This window comes from Oryctolagus cuniculus, chromosome 17 (assembly GCF_051225735.1).
Source record: "Oryctolagus cuniculus isolate XC-2025 breed Fujian yellow rabbit chromosome 17, ASM5122573v1, whole genome shotgun sequence".
NCBI classification, from domain to species: Eukaryota; Metazoa; Chordata; class Mammalia; order Lagomorpha; family Leporidae; genus Oryctolagus; species Oryctolagus cuniculus.
The window spans coordinates 12,260,036-12,272,883 of NC_142883.1; the positions used below are offsets into that span (position 1 = coordinate 12,260,036).

The window sequence follows — 12,848 nt, forward strand, 5'->3', positions numbered from 1 at the left end:
GCCTGGCCCAGTCCTGGCCATTGTGGCCATCTAGGGAGTGAACCAGCAGATGGAGGAGCTCATGATCTCTCTCTCTATATATAACTCTGATTTCCAAATAAATAAATAAATCTTTAAAAAAATTCACATCTCAAAAACCTCCTTTGGCTCCCTTCCCAGCACCAAAAGAATAAAGTTCAAACTTCTAAATCTGAAGTTAAAGGTCGTGATTAATCTAGCCCCAAGTCAGCCATCTCAATCTCCTTAGATCTATCTCTTCATGTTTAGGGAATGCATACTAGCTAAACAGTTTCACAGTAGCCTTTCCACAACTTAGCATCTTCATAGCATTCCTATCACAGGTCCTGGAACACTTCTCTCCAACTAGTCAAATCTTACTCAACTTTACAAAATCTTACAATAGATCTTTTCTACAAAAAATATTTTCAATGACCTCCTGTTGATTTAGATGTTTTGAACCAAAATCATCAATGTAACACTTGCATGCTTTCTTTTCCTTCTTAATGACAGTACGGATGGCAAATACTTGACAAGTTTTTTCTGTCAATCACAATAGTGGCATATCCTATAAGCCATAAAGCACGCACTTAATGCAGTAAATTTTACCAGATGAAAGGAGTAATTCCCTTTGAATTCTTCATGAAAGCCAGTAATTCCTAATTTTTTTACTGCACTCACGTTATCTAAGGCAGCTCTACTCCAAGGAGGACAGACGCTCAGGATCGACAGTTCCATGTTTCCAAACCAACTACTGCCTCCACCTCACTGCCACTGTGGCTCCACACACACACACACTTTTACCAGTCATCCAGAGCTCACACAAATCCATCTATTGACGGAAGCCCACAGAAACATTATCATCTCACTCTACGAAAGGCAGGGCATTATATTTTACTTTTGTCAGTCACCAAAAATAAAATGCAAATGTTATTAAAAGATTTATTTAATAACACAACATCACCTTTCTTTTCAAGCTTTCTAATTGTCTCCTCAGTTTCATTTTGCTTCTTTTTGTATAAAGTTTTCAATTCTTCTATTTCATTATTCTTTCTTTCTAAAATCTGCAAATAAATTTAAAATGTATTAGCATACTGTATTGTTCTGAGTAAAAACACAATTTTTATATGAGCACAATATTTTTGCAAGTCTCTCTCAGTTAATCTCATAAATGGTTTCTCAAAAAATATAAAATTATTTTATGGTGCATTGTGAAAATCAGTAAATATGCTAGAATAAGTGATGATTGGAAAATGAAAAGAAATGTTGTGTGTTTAGAAATATTCATGTGGCAATGTTTAAAAAGAGAAGAAATAACAAATTATATGATGCCCTAAAATACAAATCAGAAACAAAACTTTCGGAAAGTGGCAGAGACAAGTTATCAGAAACTTGCATGTTGGGCTAGTCCAGTTCACCACACTGTGCTGGAATAGGATATCTTCCAACTGAGCACAAGCCTAAGTGCTCCCACCAGTGCCCTTGTATCACCTAACACACACAAGAGTTCCCAGATACGTGGGGAGATGGCATGTATCAGGATTAGGCTTCTATCTGGACCAGCTGTCATGTACTTAAAACACACACACACTAATTTTTAATTATTACTAAAATATAGTATCAATTCAAACTCCATGTAGGTTAATTATAAATTTATTATTTTTGCTGTGGCAGCTACAAAGAAAAGTTGTATATTTCAGGCTTTCAAGAAAGCTTGGATATATAAGGTTGTTACTTCAACTACCAGCCTCTGTCTCTGTCACTTAGTTCTAGGAAACAGAACCATAAACTCAACTTTGAAACAGTAATACAAAGTTTCCATTTGGATCATCCTTCACGAATTTAAAACACACAGACATGATTACCAAAATTTTAATTATTACTAAAATATACTAGAAACTTAAATTTCACGTAGGTTAACCATTAACTGATTCTTTTTGCTGTGCCAGTTAAGAAGAAAATAGCTTTCATACTCTTGATGGGGAATGTAAACTTGTACAACCATTGTGGAATCAGTATGGAGATTCCTCAGAAATCTGAAAACAGATCTATCATAGAGTTGATCATTCCACTCCTGGGAATTCATGCAAAGGAAATCAAATCAGCTTATGAAAGAGTTACCTGTACCCCATGCTTACAGCAGCTGAATTCACAACAGCTGAGATACAGCTATCAACCCAGCTGTCTATCAACTAACGACTTGATAAACTGTGGTATGTACACATGATGGCATCCCCGTCAGTCCTAAGAACGAACGAAATCCTGGCTTTCACAACAAAATGGATGTAACTGGAGACCATTACGCTTAGTGAAATAAGCCAGCCCCTTGGCCGGCGCTGCAGCTCACTAGGCTAATCCTCTGCCTTGCGGTGCCGGCACACCGGGTTCTAGTCCTGGTCGGGGCACCAGATTCTGTCCTGGTTGCCCCTCTTCCAGGCCAGCTCTGTGCTGTGGCCAGGGAGTGCAGTGGAGGATGGCCCAAGTACTTGGGCCCTGCACCCTATGGGAGACCAGGATAAGTACCTGGCTCCTGCCATCGGATCATAGCGGTGCGCCGGCCGTAGCATGCCGGCCGCGGCGGCCACTGGAGGGTGAACCAACGGCAAAAGGAAGACCTTTCTCTCTCTTTCCCTCTCACTGTCCACTCTGTAAAAAAAAAAAAAAAAAAAAAAAGAAGCCAGCCCCAAAAATACAAATATCACACATAATCCCTGATTTGTGGAGAATGATATCACAGAGTAAAAAAATTTAATGTGTATGAACAAAATTGGCATTTTGAGATTTTATTTTTTATAACCTTTGTCTATACTCTTGAGGAACAGTGGCTTTTCTACTTACTACTTGTCGAATTCTTTATCTAGTGGAGGATTAAGCTTGTGATTATAAAGTAAATTGAAAGTATAATTAAAAGAAAAATATAAAAGGAAGGAGGATAGAGGGTGGGAGCAAGAGAGAAGGGGGCAAGGGTAGAGTGGGATTTATCAATATGCTCCTAGAACTGTATATATGGAGTTCATGGGACTTGTTGCCTTTATAAAAATAAAGAAGAGAGGGGGAAAATAAAGTTATAGGTTGAAAGACTGGAAGCCCTAACCCCAGTGAGTTGCTTAAAAAAGAATTCTTCCTCATCATGCCAGCTTTACAAAAGATGCAATCTAGACCAAACAGAACTAAGTTGTGAAGAGTTCCTTTTTAAGTTAAAAAGAAAAATTTAATTGCCAGGAAAATGAAAGAATATTAGGAGAAAACGAACTCTGGCATTTACAGCTGACGTCTTGTTTCAGCTTTCCTCAGAGATGATGACAGAAGGTTGAAGGACAAGATGGCTGCTGGAAAAGCAGTCGCTATACAACTAAAAGGTGACGCGAATGTAACATCATAAACACACACATCTGCTTGGTAAATGAAGGCAAAGGTCAGCTTTTGCTGGCACATGAACCTTTGCAAATTCCATCTGCAACAAGAGCTACCATGAAGTACATCAATAAGTGGACCAATGGCTGCATACATGGAGCCTCACCAGACCTGGAATATTTTAAACATTCAATGTAAATAAGAGAGTAAGTGACATAAATCCTACCTTCTGAACATCAGCATCATGTTTCTGCTGCAGCTTAAGCTTTTCTTCATGAAATTTAGCTTCCATCATTTTTGTTTTCATGTCCAACTTCAAGGAAAATATTTTAAAGATGTTATTAATTTACTTTTTCCTTTGGCAGAAATAGAGACTTAAATTAAAAGAACTCCCCCCTATATAGAAGAGAGTATCATCTCCCGCTTCTACTTTGTAGCCACGGGTTCCAGCAACTACATCAGCTAGGCCAGTATATATTGATTACATTTTTCTGATTACTTCCAAACTAATTTGAAGTCTTTACAATAAATTTCACTTGGTAGCCAAACTGACAATACTAAGACAGAGTCATGAGTTACCCCTACCCCCTTTTCCGCCCACTCAGAGAACTTTTAAGGCCATTTCATAGTCAGATTTTGCTTTCACATTCAAATCCACACAGTGTTTTAGTATTTTTCATTTTTGTGTCTTCAAGCCATTTTTTGGTTCACAACTATGTATGTATTCATTTAAAAATATTGTTACTAACCTATATATTTAAGTATGACAATTTCAGAACGAACATCAGTAAGAATGGCAAAGTACTGGCAGATACACATTTCTTTCAACAGCTGCCCAGTTGTCTCTTCTGGACTCCCAGAAAGCAGTGATGTCATCTCCTCTAGTGCATTCCTTCACTCCTACCTTTCCCAAAGCAAAACCACACACAGCAGTGTTCTCACAAGGCCAGTAAAAAACGTAACCTGTGCTTGTTGGCGATGAAGACTGCATCCCAGAATTAAAAGAGCAGAACTGACAAGCTTTAGGAAGAACAACATAAAATTGATTGTCTCCAATGTGAGAGTGTTTGGCCACTTGATTGTTTTAACAGAATATATATGTTGGAGTCTGACCTCATTTCTAACTCTAATTTCACTACCTATTAACTGTTATGACTTTGGGCAAGTCATCACTTCAACGTATTTCTTCTTTTGCTAATTATGGAAAATTACCTTTACCTCAATGGATTATGAAAATTATATTCAATGAAATAATTTAAATGACCCTCCTTAAATTATACAATTCATGGCACAAAGTCAGCAGTCTACAACCTTCAAGAATCTTTTTTAATTTTAGAAAATGATTGTCAAAATATTTTCTTAAAAATTTTTTGGAAATTCACTTTATATTGTCAATTACTGATTCAAAGACAAAACAAATAATATAAACTTAACAAGCTTGTGCATTATCAAATCAACATATCAAGATGAAACTTTAAAACCTTAAAAACAAAAGTTAAGATCATATAGTTCATGACTTTTACAGTTTATAAACAGTGGAGAAGGAGAGAATTCTCCATTTACTACGCAAAAAGTAAATTCTGAATGTGTCTATTCTTTTGCCTCTATATCATGTAATTCTCAATTCTGCAGAAATGGGGACGGGTGACCTAATTCCAGGTGAAGATCATTGACAGAAGCATTACAGAGGTTTTTTTAAAAAAGGATTAAATCCAAAAAAGCATTATTCCAATTTGGCCAGGTATAGGGGATGTAATTTACTACGGATCTTTCCATAATTCCACCTAGAGAATTTATCACAGCCTCAGCTTCTAAGAGGCAGGCATCTATACTGTATAACTGTTCCACCACACCTAAACCCACAACCCCTACCTGCCCTACCTCAACCTGTATTGACCAAATTAGGAATAAAAATCTGACACACACTTCAGCAATCCATTAGCTAGTAAATAATCATACAAATAATCATATTCATTCATTCATTCTCTCTCCCCACACCCCTCTCCTCTGAACTAAGACAGGAAGTTAACTGCTTCTGGGACCAACCCCAAATTCCAGAGAGCAGTGATCTGACCAAGCAGGTGACTGCAGTACACAGAAGAAAGTAAAGCGAATATGCAACAGCAGTCTTAGAAAGCACACAGCATCTGAAACACAGAAGAAGCAACCTCAGGCTCCAAAGGTCTGGATGGTACTGGGCTTACTCGAATTCAAAAGGATTTCTGTGTCCTCTTTATTTTAGGTAGTGTCCAGGTCTCTGTGCTTACAATCAAAAATATTTTTCTAAATTCTATTTTTCCGGTTATAACTTCTTACTTTTACTTTGATATAATATCAAACTTAAAGAAAAGCTATAATAGTACCACAAGGAACTCCTGTATACCTTTTACCCAATATACCAATTGTTCACATGTTGGCCTTGTGTTTTATCATTTTGTAGCTATATCGACATACACATATACATGAACAGAGAGAGGGAGAGAAAAACCTGAATATTAGTTTCTGAATCATTATAAGTTAGAAACATCGAGCCTCAAAATACCTGAAAACTGTAGCGTGTATTTCCTTAGAACAATAACACTTTCATAACCACAGCACAGTTATCAAAATCAGGAACTGTACTATTAACATAGTAACATTATCTAATGCACAATTTATATTCAAACACTGTAACTTGTCACGGCCACATCATGTACAGTGGTTTATTTCCCCGCTGCCTTCAGTCCTCAGATAACTCTCTCTCTGCCATCTGGCCAGCATCTCCTGGTTTTCCTTGGCCTTGGCATTTTGGAAGACTAAAGCCAGCTACCCAATGTCTCTCAACTTGGATTTGCCTGATGTTTGCAAATAATCAGATTTATTACATTTTGACAAAAAGTCACTAAAGTAATACTGCATCCTTTTTCTTTGCATTATATTAGTAAATTTGTTTAAAAAGCAAACCCCAAGTTATTAAAAAGGGTAATGTTAAAAAGAAAGCATCTCCACTGCCATCCTTAAAACCATACAAGAATACCTCTTCTCTGCAAGCTCTGACCTTGACGCTGCAGTGCGGCTCCCTGTTTGCCTGCACCGCAGGGCATGGTTAGTGATGCGCCATCAGCATTAGAACACAGAAAATAATCTCATTAATATAATAAAGATAACATACAGATACAAGATTTAGATATAAAAACTCAGATTTGTCTGTGTACATCAGTAACACACACACATATATAAAAGACAGTAAACTTCACTGTTTAACACAAAAGATCAAAATCAAATTATAAATCATGTGAAATGCTCTTCTCCTGAGATCAGAATACATACTATCAATTTCAAACGTAGGAACCATGGAGAACCAACCACTTGCGGTATGGTGAAGTCACTTAGCTAGTTACCACTAAACTAATCTCCCACTGTTAACAACTCATCAAGAGGAATAAACTCTATGAGGTAACTGTTCTTAGGGACTGGACAGTGCATTACTGTGTTCCTCATAACCTGAGGCCCACTCTAGTTTAGGCTCTCTGCCCGGGTATAAAAACTGGAGTCCATAAGAGCATCACAGGTCTGCTAAGCTTAGAGGCAGAGGTCAGAGTTCAGATTAAAGAGGCTGAATCTTAAGTACTAGAGAGGTATCATGTTTCCAGTAGAATCCTCTGCCAGTCCTTAACCACGGACTGATGGAGTGGGAAATGCAAGCATTGGATGAATAACAAAACATGATTGTCACTAGGTAGAAAATACATCAAATACTAAAGATTAAACAATGATGGGACACACTAAAGGCCCTGCCCAGCCACAGCGGACACAGCTTCCCAACAATGTGCAAACACCTGGGCATCCAGCTAATTCCTACACAAAGGCCACACCCTGGGTCTACTCTAAACCTCCCTAGCAAAGACTAAAAGCAAGCATACATAAGATCTTCAGAGAAATACTTTGTAGATTGAGTCCCTCCATGCTGGAGGGGGCTAAGTAGTATCTTGGGCTTTCCACAGAGCTGCCTTAACAGAATGGAAAACGAAGTCTAGAAAAGCAAAAGACCAAAACAAATCCCTCAATATACCATGTAGGAGAGTAACAGAATCTAATCTCCAGTATGTCATCCACAATATTCTTCACAAAAAATTAATCAACATGCACATATAAAAGGAAAAACAATTTGTGATCAGCACAAAAAGATAAAAGGAGTTACTAAGATCCAAGCTGACCCTATTTAACATACAAGACTTTAAAGTAGTTAATATAAAGAGCTTCAAAGAACTAAAGAAAAATATATTCATATGAGGGAAAATATTGTTTTATTGAGAGAACAGAAATTTCAATAGGGAAGCAGAAATTATTATAAAAAATGAAAATTCCAGAACTGAAAAGTTTAATAATCTAAAGGAAAAAAATCCACTAGATAAGCTTAACAGATCTGAGATAGAAGAAAGGGTGTGGGCTGGCATCGTGGGTCAGTGGTTGAAGCTGCCGCCTGTGACACTCGCATCCCATATGGGCACCAGTTTGAGTCCCAGCCACTCCACTTCCGATCCAGCTCCCTGTTAAAGCGCCTGGGAAAGCCACAGAAGATGGCCCAAGTGCTTGGACCCCTGCAGCCCCTATGGGAGACCCAGATGGAATTCTAGGTTCCCGACTTTAGCCTGCCCCAGCCCTGGCTGTTGTGGCCAGATGGTCAGTGAACAAGTAGACACAAGAGCTCTTTGTCACTATCTCTCCATCTCTGTGTGTGTGTGTGTCATTCTGCCACTCTTGTCTATCAAAGAAATAAAATAAATCTTTAAAAAGAAAGGACTGAGCCGGCGCCGCGGCTCACTAGGCTAATCCTCCGCCTAGCGGCGCCGGCACACCGGGTTCTAGTCCCGGTCGGGGCACTGGATTCTGTCCCAGTTGCCCCTCTTCCAGGCCAGCCCTCTGCTGTGGCCAGGGAGTGCAGTGGAGGATGGCCCAGGTGCTTGGGCCCTGCACCCCATGGGAGACCAGGAGAAGCACCCAGCTCCTGGCTCCTGCCATCGGATCAGCGCGGTGCGCCGGCTGCAGCGCGCCGGCCGCGGCGGCCATTGGAGGGTGAACCAACGGCAAAGGAAGACCTTTCTCTCTGTCTCTCTCTCTCACTGTCCACTCTGCCTGTCAAAAAAAATAAAAAAAATAAAAAGGACCGTATATTTGAGGACAGACCAGAAGAAATTATCTAACTCAATCACCTGAGAGAGGAAACCAGTGAAAAATTAGAAAAAAGTAAACAACACTACTGGAAGCTAAAGAATGAATCACAGAGTCTAACATACATGTAACTGGAATATCTACAGAAGACAACATGAGCAGGGAAAGAAAAAAACTAAAATAAAGGCTCAAACTTTCCCAAGTTCAATAAAAGATTCTGACTTAGAGAAAAAGATGTTCAGTGAACATTATGCAGGATAAGTTAAAAAAAAAAGTCAAAAATCAAAAAGCACGACTTGGAAATATCAGAGTTCCAACTTCTAAAACCAAGGATAATAAGAAAGTCTTAAAGGCAGTCGGAGGGAAAAAGACATTACATACAGCGGAACAATAATAAGAATGCCTGCTTATTCGCCATCAGAACAATGGAGACCAAAGGGAAAAGGAATATCTTAGATGTGCTGAAAGAAGAAAAAATTCAGATAAAAGAAAAACTGACATCTACCGTCAGCAGAACCACACTCAAACAAATACTAAAAGATGTTTTCAAGGATGAGGAAAAATTCTATCAGATGGAAACTCAGAAAGGAATGAAGAGTATCAGAAATAGTCAATAAGGAGAAATGCAAATGACCATTTTTATCCTCTCATAATTTCCTCAAGGGACAAATAACTATTTAAATAATGCACGGTACAAAGATAAGAGTTTATAATATATGAAGCCTTATGAACACAGTAACACATGTGAAGATGAAATTAAATTGTATTATACTAAATGTTATTATTTATTTGAGAGGTTGGGAGGCAGGGAGACAGAAAAAAAACAGAGTTGCCACCCACTGGTTCACTTCCCAAATGGTAAAAAGAGCCCCTGGATGGGGTCAAGGCTGGGAGCCAGGAACTCAGTCCAGGCCTCCCATGTCAGTGGCAAGTACTCAATCACTTGAGCCATGGCTGCTGCACCCCAGGGGGCTGCATTAGCACAAACTTGAACTCACATACTCCAGTGTGGGACATGAGCATCTTCACCAACATGCTAAATGCCTATTCCCAAATTGTTAATTTTTTAATTGGAATTTGGAAAGTGAAAAAAGTTCAGTGTAAAGAGTACAATAATAGTGGGGACACCACTGTGCCCCAGAGGGTTAAGCCACAGCTGAACCCCATATGAGCACCTGTGCAGTCCCAGCTGCTCCACTCCTAATCCAGCTCCTTGCTAATGCACCTGGGAAAGCAGCAGAAGACCGCCAGAGTTCATGGCCCCTGCCACCCACCTGGGAGATCCAGATGCAGCTCCAGGATCCGGGCTTCAGCCTGGCACAGTCCAAGCCTCTGTGGCCATTTGGGGAGTGAACCAGTGGACAGAAGATCTGTTTCTCCCTTACTCTCTGTAACTCTGCTTTTCAAACACATAAATCTTTTTAATAGAGTACAATATTGACACTAAATATAAACACTGATAAGTTAGGATGAATTATCTTTAGTCCTACAACATACATTAAGCAAATTATATAAAAGGAAATATAGCATAGAAGTCAAAAGAAAAAGTAAAATGGAATAAAAAAATTAACCTAAAAGGAGCCAGAGAGGAATGGAAAAAAAAAAAGAGGGTACTAATGGAAAGAGGTAATAAAAACAGAAAGAATGTAGACTTAAACACAAACATAATAGTAAAAAAAAAAATTACCCTTAGTTTAAATGGACTAAACACTGCAAATAAAAGACAAGTTAAACTAAATTTTTTTTTCAAATGACCCCACGGTATGTTGTCTACAAGTGATATATTTTAGATGTAAAGGTACAAATGTGTTGAAAATTAAAGGACACAAAAGGATACACAATTTTAGAAAAAGAATGCTTATCACAATTTCATAATGATAAAGTAATCCTAAATATGTTTGTACCTAATAGCATACTGAACAGAAAATATAATTTATATACTAAGTGTAAAAAGAACTCCTACAACTCCATAATTAGTTGACAATTTATTTTAAAACATTTTGCAAAATACTCAAATGCTTAACATAAAAAGATACAGAAACGGCCAGTAAGCACATGCAAAGATGTTCACTCAGCACAATTAGTCAATTAGGAAACACAAACTAAAACACCATCAGATCAAGCCACAAAGAGATGCAGGAACCTTAAATTAAATGCATATTGCTGAGGGGAAAAGTCAGTCTGAAAAAACGGCAACATAACATAAGTCAGGGACAGCGATTAGATGGTGACTCCCAGAAGCTCAGAGGAGGCAGAGAGGTGTGCACACAGGGACCACTGAGGACTTCCGTTCTGAAGGATGCTCTCACGGCGGTGGCTACATAAACACGTCTTTGTCAAAACTCCCAACACAAGATGAAGCCTTAAACTATGAATTTTAGTTGAAAACAATATATCGGTATTAATTCACCAGTTGTGACAAACACCACACACTAACGTGTGAAGCTCACAATGCAGGAAACAGGATGGGGTGGGGGAGCGGAGGCAGGGTGAGTTACACGGACCTCCCCTGTACTTTGTGCTCATTTTTTTTCTGGAAACCTCATACTTCTTTTTTAAAAATCAAGTACTTATCGAAAATACAATGAGATGCTACTTCACATCAACGCAATGGCTAAGATCATTTTTTAACTGGTGATACCAAGTACTGGTGAAGGCACAAAGCAACTTAAACACACACAAGGCTGATAGCAGGCGAAAATAGTAAAACCACTTCCAGAGCTCTCCCAAGAGAAATGAAAAATAAGTCAACAAAAAAATTGCAATTTTCATAGTAGTTTTAGTCCTTTTTTCTTTAAGATTTATTTATTTGAAAGGCAGAGTTAGAGAAAGAGAGAGGGAGAGACAGACAGAGAGATCCTCCACACATTGGTTCACTCCTCAAATGCAATGGCCAGGGCTGGGCCAGGCGGAAGCCAGGAGCTCAGAAATCCATCCAGGTCTCCCATGTGGGTGCAGAGGCCCGAGTATTTGGGCCATCTTCCACTGCTCTCCCAGATGCATTAGCTGGGAGCTGGATTGGAAGCAGAGCAGCCAGGACTCAAACAGGCACCCATATGGGATGTTGGCATTGGAGGTGGTGGGTTAAATCACAATGCCAACCCTTGGCAGTTTCATCTTTAATGGCTAAACCTGAAAACAAACTAAATGCTGATTGACACATTAATGGATAAGCAAATTATGGTATATCTGTACAATGGAGCATTACATCACAACAAAAGAATTGATAATGGCACACAACAGGGAAAATCTCGAATACATTATGCTGAGCAAAAGAAGCTAGACAAAAAATAATGCACAGTCCACTTATACTTCCTTTGCTCCTTTTCTAAGCAATTTCATAAATTGATTCTCTTTGCCTATCTTCCCAACCTTCAAATCTTGCAGCAGCCAAAATAACAGCAACAGTGGCAGGGAGTGGGATGAAAAAGAAATTGTGAAAGGCCTGGGCGTTTGGCACAATGGTTAAAACTGTGTAGAGACGCATGCACCCATATTGGGGGGGGCCCAGTTCAAGACCCTGTTCTACAGATCCAGCTTCCTGCCACTGCAGAAAATGAAGCGAGTCCTTGGGTCCCCAATGCCCACTGGGAGGTGGACACTGAGTTCTGGGTTCTAGGCTCCTGGCTTCAGTCTAGCTGAGTCCTGGCTCTTGGAGAGTGAAACAGTGGATGAAATCAATTAACAACTCAGTATCTATCTCTCTCTCCCTCCCTTGCCTTTTAATTAAAATGAAAATACATGTTAATTTTTAAAAATTGCAGAAAACAATATTTGGTTGGTTAAATATTACATGCAAAGTAATGTCTTTAGCAATTTCCAGGCATTATTTCTTATAATCCCGACAACAATCTTTTGCAATAGGTGCTTATAGAAGGCACAGATGTAGCTACTCAGGCCCACACAGCCAGGAAGGCATAAAGCCTAGATTCATTCATACTCAGGAGTTTGTGTCAGCTAATGAACTAGAGCTGTATACTGCTGAAAATCAGTGTTCACCTGTTTGATTTTACTTTTATTTTTCTAATTGACATAATATGTGTACACCTTTATGAGGTACAATGTGATGTTTTTATTATGTATATACTGCACAATGATCAACTCAGGGTAACTGGCACATCTGCCACCTTAAATTATTATCATTTCTTCATGGTGAATACAGGATTCACCTATCTGAAATATTTCAACACAAATTTAAACTGAACTCAAACAACAAAAAGAACATAGAGGCAGCCATTGTGTCACAGCAGGTTAAGCCACAGCTTGGATGCACACGTCCTATTCCGGAGTACTGGTTCTGATCAAGCTTCCTACAGACACACCTGGGGAGGCAACAGGAGATGGAC

At 39.0% G+C, this 12,848-nt stretch overlaps 1 protein-coding gene across 38 annotated transcripts in view; it reads right to left on the reverse strand.

Annotated features, from left to right (window-relative positions):
* Positions 1-12,848, reverse strand: part of CEP112 (centrosomal protein 112) — a 519,374-nt gene that overhangs the window by 407,517 nt on the left and 99,009 nt on the right. For all 38 annotated transcript variants that reach the window (XM_089316743.1, XM_089316736.1, XM_089316738.1 and 35 more), the window contains 2 exons: positions 3,578-3,664; positions 962-1,061 (listed from right to left, as the gene is read on the reverse strand). In XM_089316743.1, coding sequence (XP_089172869.1) covers positions 962-1,061; positions 3,578-3,664 — 187 coding nt within the window. The remainder of the gene's footprint in view (positions 1-961; positions 1,062-3,577; positions 3,665-12,848) is intronic.